Source organism: Hemiscyllium ocellatum, chromosome X (assembly GCF_020745735.1).
Source record: "Hemiscyllium ocellatum isolate sHemOce1 chromosome X, sHemOce1.pat.X.cur, whole genome shotgun sequence".
In the NCBI taxonomy this organism is placed as follows: domain Eukaryota; kingdom Metazoa; phylum Chordata; class Chondrichthyes; order Orectolobiformes; family Hemiscylliidae; genus Hemiscyllium; species Hemiscyllium ocellatum.
In genome coordinates this window covers 14,147,487-14,166,242 of record NC_083453.1, presented here as the reverse complement: position 1 = coordinate 14,166,242, position 18,756 = coordinate 14,147,487, and the positions used below count along the sequence as shown (strand labels likewise).

General features: G+C 40.1%; 1 protein-coding gene across 1 annotated transcript; it reads right to left on the bottom strand.

The window, feature by feature from the left end:
* Positions 1-4,226: 4,226 nt before the first annotated feature.
* dnajc22 (DnaJ (Hsp40) homolog, subfamily C, member 22) lies at positions 4,227-8,076 on the bottom strand. Its single transcript, XM_060821148.1, has 2 exons — positions 7,234-8,076; positions 4,227-4,403 (listed from the first exon to the last, which is right to left on the bottom strand). Exons 1-2 carry the CDS (start codon positions 8,074-8,076, stop codon positions 4,227-4,229), a joined length of 1,020 nt encoding a protein of 339 aa, XP_060677131.1.
* Between the last annotated feature and the right edge of the window lie 10,680 nt (positions 8,077-18,756).

Genomic DNA, 18,756 nt, shown 5'->3' with positions numbered 1-18,756 from the left:
CCACAAGAATGTGGGAAAACAGTATAAGCAGCGAGTTTTGTTGAAGTAGTAAAGAAAGCACAGATGAAGCTAAAACTGCGAAAAAATATACAATCTATCTTGTCGGGTTGGTTGAGAGGTAAGTGCTAGATCACTTTGAAGAATTTGCTTGCATGGTTAAGGTTTACCCACGTATGCCAGGAAGAGTAGGTAAAGAAATTAAGATTTTAAGAGATACAGGAGCAAGTCAATCTTTGATGGCAAGAGATGAGGAGATATGCAATTCAGAAGGAGTATTGCCAGGAAAAGTGATAATATGTAGAATTCATGGCGAAAAGCACAGTGTTCCATTAAATAAAGTGAGGTTGGAGAGTCCGATGAATAATGGTGAAGTGGTGGTAGGAATAATAGAGAAATTCTCAGTTCCAGAAATACAGTTTATTCTTGGTAATGACATAGCTGGATCACCGGTGCAGTGATGCCTTCTGTGATTGATAAGCTAGTGGAAAATCAAGCAACTGAGATGATACAGCAAGTATATCCTGGGACTCTTCCTGACTGTGTGGTAATACAGTCACAAAGCCACAGGTGGAAACAAGAGGAGAAATCAAAGAATAAAGATAAGGAAGTTGAAGTTCAATTCTCAGAGGCTATGTTTGATCAAATGGTTGAGAAAAACACAATAACAGGTGGAGGACAATGTGGATATTTTTAGTTCAGAGAAATTAACTGAATTACAACAGGAAGATGAAAAACTAAAGTAGTTGTATCAAAACATATGCACAGAAGAAGAATCTGAGTGTATCCCACAATGTTACTATCTTAAAAATAATGTCTTTATGAGGAAATAAAGACCATTACATGTTCAGGTGATGAGAAAGGGGCAGAAGTTCATTAAGTTGTGTTGCAGGTGGGTTATAGAAAGGAGATGTTGCGTGTAGCATATGAGTAACCAGTAGGATGTCATTTGGAAGTAAGGAAAACTCAAACCAAAATGCAAAAACATTTTTATTGGGCTGGACTGCAAAAAAATGTGGTTGAACTTTTCCAGTCATGTCAGGTAATTGGAAAACCTTAGGCAGTGATAAAACCAGCACACTTAATACCCATTCCCGCATTTGAGGAGCCTTTTACGAGACTAATAATTGTTTGTGTAGGACCCCTACCTAAAACATAAAGTGGGATTCAGTACTTGTTAACCATAATGGATGTGTTCACTAGATTTCCAGACGCTATTCCATTACATAGTATCATGGCGAAAAGAAGAGTTCCTAATTTCATTATTAGACATGTACAACCCAGAGAAATACAGTCGGATCAAGGGTCAAATTTTACATCAAAGTTATCCAGGGAAGTTATGGATAGCTTAAGAATTAAACTATTCAAATCTACTGCGTACATTGCAGAATCACAGAGAACATTAGAACGGTGGCATTGAAATATAAAGACCATGGGGTAGCATGGTGGCTCAGTGACCCAGGTTCAATTCTAGCCTCAGGCAACTGTTTGTGTCGAGTTACACATTCTCACTGTGTCTGTGTGGATTAGCCATGGGAAATGCAGGGTTCCAGGGATGGGGTGAATCAGAGTACACCGGACAATTGAGTAATCCCAAAATCACTTTATTGATTAGACTTTGAAATGTAGCTGGTGCAGTTTTCAAACCAAATTACATAACTTTAAACTGGTGTGGTCCATTCAGCATCATGAAAGCCAAAATTTTCTTCGCTCTTTTGGAGAAATGTACTTGCCAGTATCACATGGACAAATGGCCCCACAGGATGTGAAAACAAAAGTCATTGGGAAGCTTCCCATACCATCAACGAATTGGGGAGTACTACAATCACTGGGACTGAGTAGATTTTATTGGAAGTTCATACAGAGTTTTGGCAGTGTGTTTGCTCCAGACTGATTATTGAAGGAGTGCATAAAACTTCAGTGGACAGAGGAATGTCAGATGCCTGAAAACTGTGTTAACTACTGCCCCAGTGTTAGCCACACCTAATTATGCAAAGCCATTCAAAGTGGCTACCAAAGCGAGTGATGTGGGTGTCGGTGCTGTACTCTTACAAGAAGATGACAGGGAGGTAGAAAGACCTCTTTAATATTTTTCCAGAAAATTTAATTATCAGCAACAGAAATATTCCACAACTGAGATGGAGACCACGAGTTTAGTGTTGGCGTTGCAAGGTGTCAACATTCTATTGCCAGTAATATGTCTGAAACTATTGTATATACTGATCATAACCCCTTAAAGTTTTTGGAAAAAATTAAGGATAAAAATGTTTAGATGGAGCTTATTATTGCAGCCAGTCAATTTGAAAATTCTACACGGGGCAGGATGAATTAACATAATTGCCAATGTATTGTCATGATTTTGATCAAAGAAGACAGAGGCGTTTGGTGGTGGACTGTAGTAATTGTTTGCATGCTTAAAGTCAATATAATGTATTTGTATTGGAGTGTTTTATTACTGTAAGGCTGAAGGTTTTTGAAAATGAAGCCATCTTTGTATATTTATTGTTTCTTTTTTAAAGCAGGGAGATGTGATGATACTGTGGCTTTAAGAGTTGTACCTTGTCCTGTTTTTTTCTTATGAAGAAAGGTTGAGGCAGAAGTGTGTTTTGCTTAAAATCAAGTAATTTGACCAATCAAATTACACCTGGAATGCAATGCCTTGCACTTACCTTTAAAATTAAAAAAAGTTTAAACTCCAGGCTATTATTTTAATATATTTTGAGGGGATTTGGTCTGGTCCACAACATCAATGTTGTCATTTAGGAAATGCAGCAGCTAATTTGCAAACAGTAGATTCCTACAAGCAGCAATGTGTAATGATGGAAACATCTATTTTAATGATGTTGTTTGTGGGACTAATCTTAGTAAGGATACCTAGGTTAGCTCCTCAGCTCTTCTTCAAAATAGTGCCATAGAATCTTACAACCGCCTGAGAGAGCACATGATAAGTTGGTTTACCATCTCATCTGAAAGACAACATCGCCAATAGAGCTACAACTGAGACAGTAAGACAGCATAAATATGTCATTCTTGTATTAATGGGACCCTAAAAAATCACCTCACAATTTAAAATTTCACTGTAGATAAACTATAATAAAAAAGGAAGCCATCTTAAAATGTAAGATTTAAAAATGTTATTAAAATGTATTATTTCCTGTGTTCAGTTCTTCAGTTCAGTCCTGCCTACTGCTTACCTTCCGAATTGGTCCTAGCTTCAAAGCAGAAGTTCCTGTCAGGCTGATATTATAGAACATAGAACATTACAACACAGTACAGGCCCTTCAGCCCTCAATGTTGCACCGACCTGTGGAACCAATCTGAAGCCCACCTAACCTACACTATTCTATTTTCATCCATATGTTTAGCCAGTGACATTGGCCCTTAAAGTTGGCGAGTCTACTACTGTTGCAGGCAGTGTATTCATACCCCTACTACTCTCTGAGTAAAGAACCTATCTCTGACAAACAACAAAGAAAATTTACAGCGCAGTAACAGGCCCTTCGGCCCTCCAAGCCTGAGCCAATCCAAATGTACTGTCTAAACCTGTTGGTCAATTCCTAAGCATCTGTATCCCTCTGCTCCCCACCTACTCATGCATCTGTCCAGACACATCTTAAATGAATCTACCGTGCCTGCCTCTACCACCTCTGCTGGCATCGCATTCCAGGCACCTACCACCCTCTGTGTGAAGTACTTGCCGCGTGTATCCCCCTTAAACTTTCCACCTCTCACCTTGAAAGCGTGACCTCTCGTTAATGAATCCTTCGCTCTGGGAAAAAGCTTATCTCTGTCTACCCTGTCTATACCCTTCATGATTTTGTAAATGTTAATCAGGTCCCCCCTCTATCTCCTTTTTTTAAATGAAAACAATCCTAACCTACTCAACCTCGCTTCATAGCTAGCACCTTCCATACCAGGTAATATCAAAAGGCGAATCTCCTGTTTGGGAGAGGAAATATATTGGCTTGCCAACCTAATAGTGACTAGTAGGTGAACTAAATCTGGGAACTATAAGAACCCTGCATAATAACATTCATCTAAGTATCTTGATTTAAACTGCAAAGGAACTGTAATATAGATGACATAAAAGCATGACAGGTAACAATAACTAATAAAAAAAATAGAAAATTCAGGGTGCACAATTTTAGCAAACCTATACCACATTGGCATCAATCATAAGTTTTAAAACCAGTTTGCACTGCTACTTTATGAATGTTGGTGCAGCTTTATTATGTCTCTCCTTGCTTGTTTTTTGCAAGTACTTCGTATGCCGCTTGGATCTCAATGAATTGTCGCTCTGCTTCAACTAAATTGTGTCTGTTGTGGTCAGGATGCCAGCGTTTCACCAACTCTCTATAACTTCTGTTGATCTCTTCCAAAGTTGCTTCCTCATGTAATCCCAACACCTGAAATTTTAAAAAAATTACAGATATTAATTTATAAATATGTAGTTCAGCAAGGCATGTATGCAGTCTAAGTAATGCAGTTGCTTACTTAGAATCATATAACCAGGGAGGAGCGGATCTATCCAGGATCAGAAAAATGGTGCCACATATATTTTGTATGGTCTTTTCTTAACTTCAACAAGAAGATATTAGATTTTTCATCGAGGAAAACATTTGGGAAAGGGAAAGGAAAATTCTTTTGAAAATAAATCAAAAATGGGAGAATCATTGTGCTGTGATTGTGTTTTCTGAAAATTCATCTTTTTAAGGTAGTGTTTTAGATAGTGCAGGGGAAAATATACACTTCTACATTCTACAATAAACTAGGATCCCTCCCTTTATTGCAAAGAAGCAAAACATCTGAACTGAACCATCATAAAGTGTACTACAGTTGGCAGACACTAAATATTGTAGTCAGAATTTCTTGGACTGAGAATACTTTCAGCTGTCAAGACCCTTTATGAGTTCCAAACCCATTTGAATGAGAAGTGCGCCTTCCAGTTCAATCTCCCAGAATGTGGCCAATTAAGAAAACACCTTTAGGATCAACATCCAATTAGGGACAGTAGCTGACCTGAGAAGACAGAAGATCAAAATAGCACTTCCTGTCGTGAGGTGGCTAGCAATCTGTGCAGTGTCTGTGCAGTGAGAATGCTGCTGATGGGAATGCAACAGGAATGAGATAGTGCAATTTAAATGCAATTAGGATGATGGGAGCAATTGCCATTGCATCAACGATGAGTCTCTAGGCGCTTCTCACAATGGTAAGCCTCTGCCGGTGGGAAATACCATTCATGTCATTCTTAGACTTGGAGACTTAGAAAATCTTGAACTATCACACCACTCTGACTTCCCACCATGCAATTCAGAGAAAACTTTGTCTCATTTCAAAAAAAAAGTCAGATGGATGTTTAATTTTGTGAAAAGCCCTCAATGTAAAACAACATTTTAGATAACCTTTAATACAAGTTGTAAAGAGATTGTTAACAATCAGAAAAATGGAATTAAAACTTAATAACTCTCCTTCTATAAGTAATACTTTTCCTATTAATACCAGCATTTAGTCCTCACTGTCAGTCGTGAACACTATTAATTAATTCATTGGTCCCATAGACAAAGAAAGACAGATTCTGGAGTGCAGTGGAGCACAATACATTAAAGTATGAAGGCATATAATTGATTACCCTTTGTGATGATGCTGCCCCTTTAACAAGGTTATGTTGTCCTTGGGTTTTTTCAAGATGGGGTCGTAAAGACAGAGGTTCTGATATGTCTGGAAATGGCTACTTGAAAACAATGGTCACGGAGTGGCCAGTTCTCCCAGTTCAGGATTTTCTTTCTAGTTTGATTTTGTTTTTTGCAGGCAGTCGGAAAACTGCCAGCAGCAGAGAAGCTGCTACAGTGAAGCAAAGTTCCATGGTTGAACAGATGTTTCTTGAATGATCCCTTTCTGAAACCTCCCCTGCCTGTAAGAACCTATGTTGAATTTATCTTTTGCCAAGGGGTGTGTTTATGGGATGTTGCAGGTATTGGAACAGCTTTGTTAAATTGTGATAGAGTCGGTTGCGTTTTCAAATAGTTAAGTTATTCTGAATTCAGTTTTCTTTTGTTTGTGTTTCAACAGTAGTGTTTAAATAAATTTGTTTTGTTTAAAGCTGAGTGGTTTGACCAGCTGCATCACACATGGAATATTCACTTTCCATCTGCCTTTAAAATAAGATGTAGTTAGGGTCTGGGCTACCTTCTTAAAACATTTTGAGGGGATCTGGCCTGGTCCATAACACCTTGAAACAAATGCCTGAAATCTAAAAACAAGTCCTCTGCTAAAACTACTTAAATGGATACAGTAACAATTAATAACTGCAACCCTACCCTCATAGCATTCACACTCGCCTAGCTTTATTGTCAAGAAACTCCATTCGCTTCTCATTGTCATTAAGAAGGATTGAAGACCAATAAAAACATTCCATCATATTTCTTCTTCTTCCCCACATCCCATTCCTGCTACAAGCCTCACTGGAAAGAACCTGATATGTGCATTCTCCTCCCACTAAGAAGAAAAGCATCCCTTACGCATTGCCACTCACCCCTTTGCCATTCCCTCATTTTACTAGATCTCCACCTTTTCATGTACCCCTGCACTATCCATTCATTTGCTTTATGCATGCTCCTCTGACTTCTTAAATATTCAATTTATGTATAGTTGTGTGTAATCCCCTCTGCAATAAGGATTTGCAGGACTGACTGCATTCAAGATAACCCGGTCTGCATTCAAGATAAATAGGTCTGCCTGTGGCCTAACAGATGGTTTTCAAAAGGAATACTATAAGCCATAACCCACTGAATGAGGAGCAGAGAGCTACTCCTAACTGCCTGTATGAACAAGACTGATGCTGCCACCCACCACTTCCACAGGAACCCCAGATTCTCACTGCTGCTCAGTACCTCCAAAAATGAAGCTGGTTTGTGTCCTTCCCAATCCCCGCCTCTATTCACTACCATACTATCTAATTATCACTATCCACCTGACTAGATTGCATTTTTCACACTCCACTCCTTAAGGTCTCCTTAAGCTATTTAACTGATGGCTGTTTCTGGCTTTACAGGAACTTAAAGCCCATCTCCAGAATAATGAAGCTCAAAGCCCTGTATCACATACAGTTCAGACCTATCCATTCAGCTGTGTTGGGATGTCTAGATTGGAAGTGAGAAGGGGAAAGAAAGAATAGACAGGAATGTTGAAGTGTATACCGTGATATGGATCAAATAGAATTCTGTGTTCAAAAATTACCTCATATGCCAACCTTTTTCTTTCGGTCTGTATGGCAGAGATGGATGCAAATAGCTTTTCCCACTCCGAATTGTATCCATAACTTAATCCTATTCCACCAGTAAACAGCTTCCACGTATGGTATGGGAGGAGGAATGCAGATTCGAGAAGATCACTAAGCATTGGGAATATTCGGACTGAATCTAGAATAAGGCTGATGGTGTCTGTGATGTATAAAACTGTAACTGTAGTATTGTGCAACACGCAATAAGAAATTGGCATTGTGAAAGCCAGCCAAGCTAGACCTAGTCTATAAAGTCGCACACTCAGGTTGTCTTCTGTGTGACTTGGAGTCTTATAATGACGGTGTTGCATAGAGGTAATACTGGCAACAATACTAATTGGTACTGTTGCAATGGGTCTTCCGTAGAATATAGGAGACGTAATGAATGAAGCTATCATTGTTGTCTTTACGTTGGAGGTTTCTTCACCAACGCTGGCTACAAGGTGAACACCCAGTGTTATTGCAAGTGGCAATGCCATGATGTAGAAGCCATTTAATGATGATAGACTTACAAGAGCAATAAAACCAAAATAAACTCCAACTGCAATTTGACCAATGACACGGACAATGCTCATTGGTGGTTGTAGATGTCTTATTTTTTTTGTCTTATTGTGGTAAATGTTTGCATTTTGCACATACTTCGGCAGTTGCCAAATTTCCCTAATCCATCCAACTCCAAATCCACCAAATGTCACCATCCATAGTAAGGCATGACTGTCTCTTCCAAGGTAGATGTGATGGAGACCAAAAAGTCCACCGCATGACCAAAGGACATAAGTGATCAGCAGACTCTTTGCCATTTACAAGACCAAAATGAGATACCAGCAATTACTGTTATTAAAACTCACTGATTTCTATGGATTAGGGATTTGCTGTTGCAGTTTCTATTTAAGTTAAAAAATCAGATGATTTGATAGATCAGCCCAGTCTCATGGTTTGGGTTCATGTTTGGAGCATGTCATTAACCTATATGTTCATTTTATATGATCTGCAGAAAGACAAAATTAGTAAAAGTTAGAATTTACCAATCAATTTATGATCAGATCTATGTACAAGCATTACAGATATGAGGAAATTCTTGACCATGCCCAGAAATATATAACTTGTCACCGAAGATTTTGTTTTGACCAGACACCTGTGGAACGCATCACAATGATTTAGAGTTTTCAGATCAAACTATTGAACAATCCACATAGACTTTTTATGCACTCAGGGTGAAGTAGCGTGTATTTCAACTGGCATAGACACGATGAGCCATCATTTTCTGTGCCATAATTATTCTACATTCTGTATATATTCTAAATATCAGAAAAGGAGGAACATGCATCGAGGTGGGCCGGAATCTTATACAGGCTTGAGCAATGTATGCAATGGTGGGATTTGTGACAAAATTGCACAAGAAGTCTGGTGAGGCCAATCTCACTGGTGTGACCAACTCACTGCAAGGTAAGTTTCTTGCTAAACGTTGCCAATTAAGGAGATTATAGCCTTTTAAACACCTTATTAATGTGAAACTCACCTAATTAATATTTTGCTTCTTATCTTACCAAATGCACTGAACAGGTTAGACAGCAAGAAATCTTGACATGGAACTCAGGATGTGTACTTGGACACTTCAACTCACTGCTGGCTGTGAGGAGTCTCCATGCTTCTCAGCATTAGAGAGCATCTCAGTGTACAGTCCATGAGCACCAGCAAAACACATCTCACAAACATCAAGGTACATCTCCAATCCATTTCCAGGGCACATTTAAGGGTGCATTGGCAACTAGCATTGAAAGCCTCATGTATTGATATTTTACATGCAGGGACAGGTACCCAGCTCACGCATTGGAACCAGGCTGCATCTCAGGGCTGTTCACTTTGCACATACCTGCATATTCACAGCTTCCCTGTCTTGTCTTGCCTTCCATGCCATGCAGCATCATGTTTGCTTGTGCATTGGAGGTTGCCTCAGCCAGAATGAAAGGCTATCAGTACTGCTGTATTAACATGCTCGTCTACACAGTTGCACAGACAGGTTTGTTTGTCATTAGGGATCTGTTCAGGGTTGAGGGCGGGGTATCATCTTTATGAATGGCAGGTGTTAATCTAACACTGACAGCAAGCGCCAGCTGCCTGCATTTAAGCACTGTACGTTTACTCACCCAAATGGTCATTTTGGACAGTAGGTGGGGGCTAGTCCTCAGTTCAGTGAGTGAGGGGCTGCTGTCTGTCAGAGCGTTCCCAGAACCGTCAGTCACGGACACAGTCTGCACATGAGTCTGAGGATTTGGCCACAGCCAGTCGTCTGCTTGGGCCTTTCAAGAGCCAGGGATCTGTGCATCTACAGTGTGGAGAATAAGCAATGATCAGTCCTGTGGGGCCAGCACGAGCAGTCAGAGGAATCCAGTATCGTTAGTCAGAGTGCTACGAAGTCAGGTCTGATCAGTCATGCCTAAGGGCTGTTCATTGAAGTTCCTCAGAGGTTTTGGGTGAACACGGCCTCAGGATCTGTCCCTTGATTTTTTAGGAAGTTATAAGGAGAGCCTCTAGGGGCAGCAGAGGGATGACTGCCAAAAGTGGAGGGGGTAAAAGCAGAGGACTTTGTAGAGGTAGGGTAATGATGGTGACAGGAGAAAACATAATGTTTATGTGGATGGTAGGCATAACTGGGGATTGGAGAACATGATAGACAATAGAAGGGGGGATTATTGGCAAGGACCACCATATTGGCCTCCACAGGAGGAGCAGGGTGGCATCATTAAACTGAAATGTCAGGCTCAGTGGGGTAGGGAGGATAGTTGGAGGTGAAGTTCAATGAGTTGGGTTTCCACATTGGGCAGGGCAGGTGGGGAGGAAATGGGAGGGATTGGGCCATCAGGGTAATGTGAGGTAAAAGGAGACATGGGTGTTCTCAGCGAGGTGATATGGTGGGAGATACCTGGCAACTGGGTGAAGTCTGGTGCTCACCGTGGGCACTGCAAGCTATCTTCCCTGCCATCATTTGCCATTATCTAGATGCGAAACGCAACTGCAAACTGGCTGGGACATTGCCCACGGTATGGAATCAGTGTTATTTTGATGGGGAAAGAGCAGGATTCCTGTTTGCTAGATGCTAGGACACTGAAGGACAAAGACAGAGAGCAAATGGCGTAAGTTTAGGGTGAGAGGGGAAAGATATAAAAGAGATCTGAGGGGCAACGTTTTCACTCAGAGGGTGGTACGTGTATGGAATGAGCTGCCAGAAGAAGTGGTGGAGGCTAGTACAATTGCAGCATTTAAAAGGCATTTGGATGGGTGTATGAATAGAAATGGTTTGGAGGGATATGGGCCGGGTGCTGGTAGGTGGGGCTAGATTGGAGATATCTGGTTGGCATGGATGAGTTGGATCGAAGGGTCTGTTTCCGTGCTGTCCATTTCTATGACTCTATGACTCTAAGTGTTTGGAAACTACAGCTAACTTTTATTTGCAATCATTTCATCATCCATTTGCAATGCGTATGGAGTGAATGTGCTTAGGGTTCAAATGTTAGTCAATGGGGATTTATGTTGTTCCATTGCTCATGGCAAATCCAACATCGACATCTCATTAATGTTGAAGTTAGCCATAAACACTTAAAAAAAGAGGAAAATGCTGGTCAAAGATGGCCCATTAATTGTGCAATTTCCAAGGCTGCTGCGGAGGCGGAAACCATCATCTGCCATGTAAGTTTAACAATGGTCTGGACTGAATGCAATGAGAAATGAATGATTAATGTCGGTTTGGATAACAAGGGGTCTGAGTGCAACAGGCACTCCCTTTTTGATTTAATGCATTGGTCACTTAGCCAAGGCAGCACCTTTACCAAGTTGTTGCTGATGCTGAGGCTAAACTGAATGAACAATGGAGACATGGCTCTCATTACTGGGGTGCTGCACGACTCACTGTATGAATGACAGGATGCAGCCCTCATTTGCAGGGTATGCCACCACTGATTCTTCTGAGACCTAAGACTATGCCTTATGTTCCCATTGTCAGTCATTTCCAACAGGAGTCTTGTCTTCATCCATTGGTGGGATGTTGGTTGCTGTGGCTGCCTTCCTAAGATGGTGAAGGCAATGCGGAAGGGTGAGGGCTTCAAGGTCAGGAACAGGAATAGCACAGCAGGTCAGGCAGCATCCAAGGAGCAGGAGAATCGATGTTTTGGGCATGAGCGAAACGTCGATTCTCCTGCTCCTTGAATGCTGCCTGACCTGCTGCGCTTTTCCAGCAACACATTTTCAGCTCTGATCTCCAGCATCTCCTCACTTTCTCCAGAAACAGGAGTAGGCCACCACAAAGGAAGAGCAGTCCCCTGCTAAGGGAGAGGTCACAGTCAGAAGGCCCCTTGGGACTCATGGGTCTGCAGAAAGATCAGGGTTTTTTCAGTTCTGACTCCATTTCCAGGGCATGACCAAGGTATAGTGTCTTGGGACATTATGATGGAATTATGCTCGATGCGCGAGTGGGAAGCCATCTTTTCTCAGTAGCTGCAAAGGCAACAGCCACTTTGAACTGCTGTGCAACTGGCACCTTCCAGGGAGTGATGAATACCCTGAGTGTGATCTCTCACATCTGAACAAGTTCACACTATTCATTTCATTTCCTGACGACAAGGTCAGTGCTACAGCCTGGACATAGGATTCAGCGACAATGTAGTAGATACTGATGAACTGAGAGGATGAGAGCAGTCTTCCAAGGATGAGGACATTTGGAGAAAAGGAAACTGAATTTGTGCATGACAGACCTCAGCTGCACTGTGTGCTACAGTCCAGACAGGACCTGATCAATGTTTGCTTCCAGTCAATGAGAGCTGGGTGTAGTAGACCATCATGGAATGTAAAACTACTGTTGGCCAAGATGCCAGCATTTGGTATGCATCATTTTATTTGTGTTCTGTTATGGTGGCTGCAAATTAAAGCTCATGTTTGAAATTCTCTTATTGCTTATGATGTCTCTGTACTGAACAATGAGAAGGCATGGATCTACAGCAGGTATTGGGGACAGAGTAGTGATGTCCTAGAGAAGATGTTTAGATAAGATATCATGAAGGACAGGCAAACCTTATGCCTTGGTGGTTAAACAGTGACTAGAGTGAGAGGATGGGGTTGTACATGTGAGGGAGTGTTACTCGTGCCAGTTATATACCCGAAGTATTGCAGCTTTGTCGGTGCCATTACATTACTGGCAAGGGGTAACACCAGATTGCCAACAGTTGTGTGGATGCACAGCAACCTCTCAAATATAGCATGGGCACAAGAGATGCTGGTCTCTACTAATGACCTTACAGTAAAAGAAAAGTGGCCCTCGGTAGCAGTGATCATAATGTTTGAATTTCTCATTCACTTTATGGGAGAGAAGAGTGGATTGGACACCAGTGTTTTCAATTTAACTAACAATTATGAGCATACGAAGATGGAACTGGCTAAAGTGAATTTGGAAACTTGATTAAGGGATAGGTCAGTAGAAATACAGTGACAGACATTTAAGGGGATATTTCAGAATACTCAGTGAAAAAGAAAGATCATACGAGAAGGACACATCATACATGGTTAAGTGAGGAAGTTAAAGGCTGTATTAAACCGAAAGGAAAACATATAACTCTGCAAAGGCAAGTGGCAAGTCAGAAGCAAAAACAGAAATTGCTGGAGTAGGTCTGGTAGCATCTGCAGAATGAAAGTAGAGTCAAAGTTTCAGGTCCATTGATCCTTCTTTAGTTTTGCTGATGTTCAGATTTCTCGCATCCACAGTTCTTTTTGTGTGGCAAGTCAGAAGATTGGACATAATATAAGGAACAGCAAATGATGACTGAAAGATTAATAAGGAAGAGGCAATTGGAGTATGCAAGAAAGCTAGTTAGAAATGTAAAAAAAGTCAAGCGTTTATACAGGTATTTAAGTAGTAAGTAAATTGAGTTTTTGGTCCATGAGAAAGAGTGGGTCTGGGGAATTACTCATGAAAAATAGGGAAATGGAAGATGAATTAAACAAATTTTCTATTTGTCTTCACAGTAGAGGATACAAATAAAATCCCAGAAACAATTGTGAATCAGAATAGGAAAAGGAATGAGGAACTGAAAAACAGTTCTCACCACTAAGAGGGCACTGAAAAAACTTGAAATAAAATATGACAAGTCCCTACATCCTAATTGACTTCATCTTAAAAAGTGTTAGAAGTGACTGCTTCAGGTTGCCAACTTGAAAAGGAATCCTTATCCCTTTTCTCTGTTTCCTGCCCATTAGCCAATTCTCTATCCATGCCAATACACTACCTCCAACACATGGGTTGTTACCTTATGACTTAACTTTTTGTGACACACCTTGTTGAGCGCCTTCTGGAAGTCCAAATACAATACATTTACTGGCTCCCTTCTATCTACTCTGGATAAGACTTCCTTGTAAATCTCTAATAAGTCAGACATGATTTCTCTTACATGAAGGCATGCCGACTCTCCTTGGAGATTGCTAACCCCTGATATTTCTGCAGAATCCAAGGACTTTTGGAAAATTACAACCAATGTATCACTATCTCTGTAGTTACTTATTTTAGGAACCGTGGATGCAAGCCATCAAGATCAAGTGACTTATGCTTTTAGCCCCATCAGTTTGTCCAATACTACTTCTTTAGTGATGGTGGTGGCACTTAGTTCCTCTCATGCATTCTGTAATATTAATGTGCTGATTGAAGTATATTCCATCATCAAGACTGATGCAAAATATCTATATAACTCATCAGACATTGCCTTGTTACGCGTAACTATCTCCCCAGATTCAATTTTCTAAGGAGCCTATGTTTATTAAGATCTCTCTCTTATTATATATTTGAATAGCTCTTATTGTCAGTTTTTATATTCCTTGCCAGTTTGCCCTTGCAGTTTATTTTCTCTCCCATCTTTTTTGTCCTTCTTTGCTGAATTCTGAATTTATCCCAGTCTTCAGGGCCATCACTGACTTTGTTCCTCCTTATATGTTTTTTCTTTCACTTTTATACTCTCCTTAACCTCCTTGGTTAGCTATGATTGGTTTCTCTTTAGAATTCTCCTCCTTACTGGGATGTAATTTTGCTGAGAGTCATGAATTACTTTCTCAAATATCTGTCACTGTTTACTTACTGTCATTCCTGCTAATCTGTCTGCCCAGCCCACTTTAGCTAACTCTCTCTTCATTTCATTGTAATTCTCTTTAATTTAAACACAATTGTTTCCAATCCAATTTTCTCAAAACTGAATATTCAATTTTATCATATTATGATCACTACTTTCTAGGGAATCTTTTATTTGGTGTTCATTTATTAAACTTGCTTCATTATGCATTACCAGATGCACCATAGCCTGATCTCTGGTTAGTTCCATGAGGAGACTGCTGCCTCACAGCGCTAGGGATCCAGGGGTCGATTCCAACCTTGAATGGCTGTGTGTGGAGTTTGCACGTTCTCCCAGTATCTGTGTGGGTTTCTGCCAGATGCTCCAGTTTCCTCCCACAGTCCAAAGCTGAGAAGAGTGTTGGATTGGCAATGCTAAATTGCCCCATATTATCCAGGGATGTGCAGGTTAGGTGAATTAGCAGTGGTAAATATGGGATTATGGGGGTAGGGTGGGGGCTGGGTCTGGGTGGGATGATCTTTGGATGGTTGGTACAAACTTAATGTGCTAAATGATCTCTTTCTGCACTGAAGGGATTCTATGATTCTGTGACAATGTTGCTATACGAAATTATCCATAATAGTTTATGAATGTGTTGTCGTAGCTGCCTTTTCCAGTATTCAGGAAAGAGGATTGGTTGGCTAATAGGAAGCAGATTGTGGGTTCAAACAGATCATTTTCAGTTTGGCAGCATGTTGAGTAAAGTTCCACAAGGATCAGTTTTGGAACCTCAGTTATTTGCAAGTTATATCAATGGCAAGTGGTGACACTGAAAGTATAGTTGATAAATTTGTTGACAATACAAAAGGCAGGTAGGAAAGTAAGTTTGAAGATGACAGAGTCTGCAAATGTTACATATAGGTGAAGTGAGTGAGAAGATTTTGGCAGATGGATTATGATGTGGAAAAATGAACTCGTTCATTAGCAGGAAGAATAGAAAAGAGCATATTATTTAAAATGAAGAAAGATTGCTTAACTCAGAAACCTAATTACACGACTCAGAAGAGGTTAGTATGCAAGTATAGCAAGTGATTAGGAATGCAAATGGAATGCAGTTATTTATTACAAGGGGAATTGAATATAAAATTGGGGACATTTTGCTACAGTTGTATACGTGAAGAGGTCATGTCTGGAATACTGTGTACAGTTGTGACTTCCTTATTTAAGAATAGACATAAAATGCCTTAGAAGCCATTTAGAGAAGATTCACTTGACTGATGGATGACTGGGTGGTTATCTTATGAGGAAAGGTGTGTTCATTGAAGTTTGGAAGAATCTGCGGCAATCTTACTGAAGCACTGAAACAATGTTTCCATTTTTGGGAGGGACGAGAACTAGGGAACACAGTGAAAAGAAAATCCCTTATTTTTGAAAAGATAAAGGTGAGGAAGGTTTGTTTTTAAAGTCTCAGAAGATCATACATCTTTCCTGGAGGACAGTGGAGGCAGGTTCATTGAATATATTCAAGGCAGAGGTAGATAAATTCTTGATTAACAAAGGAATCTGTGATCATCAACGTCAGTGAGAATGTGGAGTTGAGGCCACAATTCAATTAGCCATTATATTATTGAAGAATGAAGAAGGCTGGAGGCACTGAATGGGCTATTCCTGCTCCTAATTAGAAACCCTACAGTGTGGAAACAGACCCTTCGGCCCAACAAGTCCACACTGACCCTCTGAAAAGTATCCCACCCAAACCTATTCCTCTACCCTATTACTCTACATTTACCCCTGACTAATGCACCTAACCTACACATCCCTGAACACTATGGGCAATTTAGCATGGCCAATTCACCTAACTTGCGCATGCACATGTTCTGTGTCCAGGGGTATTGCTGAAATTCAACTGGTTAAAATCATCAGGTTGCCAGCACAAACCATTGGCAAGATCCTGCCACTTTTCCAGATAAGCCTGATTATCTCAGGGTCGTTGCTTGCATGGTTATCTGAAACTTAAAGGATCTGCCCCCATAGTGATGAGTAATCACCTCCATTTTTCATTATTGAACCAGGCTGACTTGTTAATCATCAACCATTCTCCAGAGTACTATGGACCCTCTTGGCTAGGTGTCAAGTTACTGACTTTGCCATAAGACGCTTGGCTTGGTTTTGATCTTTGACTCTGAAGATATCTTACTTGTATAATCCATTTGAAGAAAATTAGTATTCACTACTGCCAACTATGAATTTGATCCTTCATTAGACGGTTGGCAGGTTCACAGAGCACCTCATAAGCAATAGTGAGCATATAGCAACATTAAAATGTGAGTACATTGCCACTATCCTGATCAGTGTGCACTCACACCATACTCCCACCAGTTAAAGTGATAATGGAACTGGCCCCTTGGAATGTCAATTAAAATTAAGTTTTCTTATTGCTGCAACATATTACACAGCGGAACAAGATTCTCTTGCATTCATGCTGCTGCTTATGGATTTCTCTGGTTTGCAGTTTCCAATAGCAGTGCTTATCTAAAACTGGAACTTACCTCTACAGTAACAATGCTGTGCTAGCTGAATATTATCTGGATTCCTATTCAGCAGCATACTGGCTTTGAACAGTAGATTCCTGTCTGATTTGCCTCAGGAGCTTATGAAAAGTTGGGTCAAAATTTAAAAGTGATAAATTTACCTTTTTCAAGCATGTCGTGTTTCATTTACATGAAGGTGAAAAATTTAAGAACTTACTTGATAGGAAGTCTCAAGATACCAAAAGTAGGAAAGTGGAGAAACAGAAATCTTTGAACTAAAAAGAAGTATATGAGCAAATGCTTACCAGTCAAAGAAGCGTAGTTTCTGGTTAAGTTCAGAGGACTTTTGACCACTGAAGACTAACCCTGTGTTGATTCAGCAGTTCATTATTGCGCAAAAATCGCAATACATTCCAAAGTAGCTTTTAACAACAGCTGACTTATGTTCACTAACAGTGTTGAATATTAACTCCAGAAGGTGAATGAAAAGAACAAATCTTAAATGACAATACAAATCAATGTGAGTGTTAAACCCAATTAGAAGATATTATGTTACAGTGGTAGTATCCCTATCACTGGGCTAGATGGTCCAGGTCCAAAGTTCCACATGCCCCAGTGTTGTGTCGTAACATGTCTGAACGTATTGATTGAAAATAATTTAAAACAAATTGGAAAAGTAAGTCAGACCAGATATAATCTTTGAAGTGATTTCCCAGAGGAAACAGTTTAAAAAAACAACAGTAATACTTGTAAATGTACTGGTCATGCTGGTGTTCCACTTTGAAGTATACAAGATGGGCCAGACCACTTTGCGTTATTCACAAGTTTACTGGTATTTTTCTAGAATCAGTTTTAAAGAAATAGCATTTTGAGTACAAATTGTTAGTACAGAATCAAAACTAATCTATTCAAATATTAAGTAAATTTGGCACGTTTATTCAATGTTCGAAGATGAGCAGTAAATCAGTCTTCCTGAATGGCAAATTTATGAAGTTTGGCCTAATGCACTTTAGAATGCATATGCTGATTTCAGCTCTGGTTGGGTTGTTAAAATTTAAGATAATCTTCATTTGGATAAATACTACTATGCATAGTATATGTGTTGGCTTGCAGTAATTACATGACCCCACCTCTGTTGTATGGGCATTTGTGTATAGTCACTGGTAGCCTTTACATAGACAGCACTTGATATATGTGAGAGAGTAATGCAGCTAAAATTTATTGATGTTCAGCATGGTAAGTGAGCCAGCTACTGTGAAAAAGATAGAAAGGAATGTCCAGTCAAAAATGTGTGGATTTTCAGAACTGTAAGAATGTGCACCACTGGAAGAACAAAAAGGATTGTAGGTTTGAATTATTGGGTAAGTCAAATGGCTATGAATTTCCCACAGAAAAGAGCTAAACTCCAGAAAAGAGGCAAGGGTGATTGTCATAGAATCATACAGCACAGAAACAGACCCTTCGGTTCAACCAGTCCATACCGAACATAATCCCAAATTAAACTAGTCCCACCTGCCTGCTCCTGGCCCATATCCCTCCAAATCTTTCCTACTCATGCACTTGTTCAAGTGTCTTTTAAACGCAATTGTGCCAGCATCCACCACTTCCTCGGGAAATTCATTCCACACGTGTACCATCCTCTGTGTAAAAGATTTGCACGTCTTTTTAAAATCCCTCTCCTAGCATCTTAAAAATATGTCCCTTAGTCTTGAACTCCCCCATCCTAGGAAAAAGACACCATTAATGCTTTCAATACTCCTCATGATTTTGCAAATCTCTATAATAACATCATCTCTCAACCTCTTACAGTCCAGTGAAAAATATCTCAGAAAGGCCACATTTTACTGAATGTGGCATCAAGGATCAC

Bases quoted from the DNA above. Each gene is read 5' to 3' on its own strand.
- dnajc22 (XM_060821148.1), bottom strand. From the start codon at position 8,076: ATGGCAAAGAGTCTGCTGATCACTTATGTCCTTTGGTCATGCGGTGGA. The intron at 4,404-7,233 runs GTAATTTTTGAA...TTAAAATTTCAG, and splicing joins GAAAAAGGTTGGCATATGAG to GTGTTGGGATTACATGAGGA.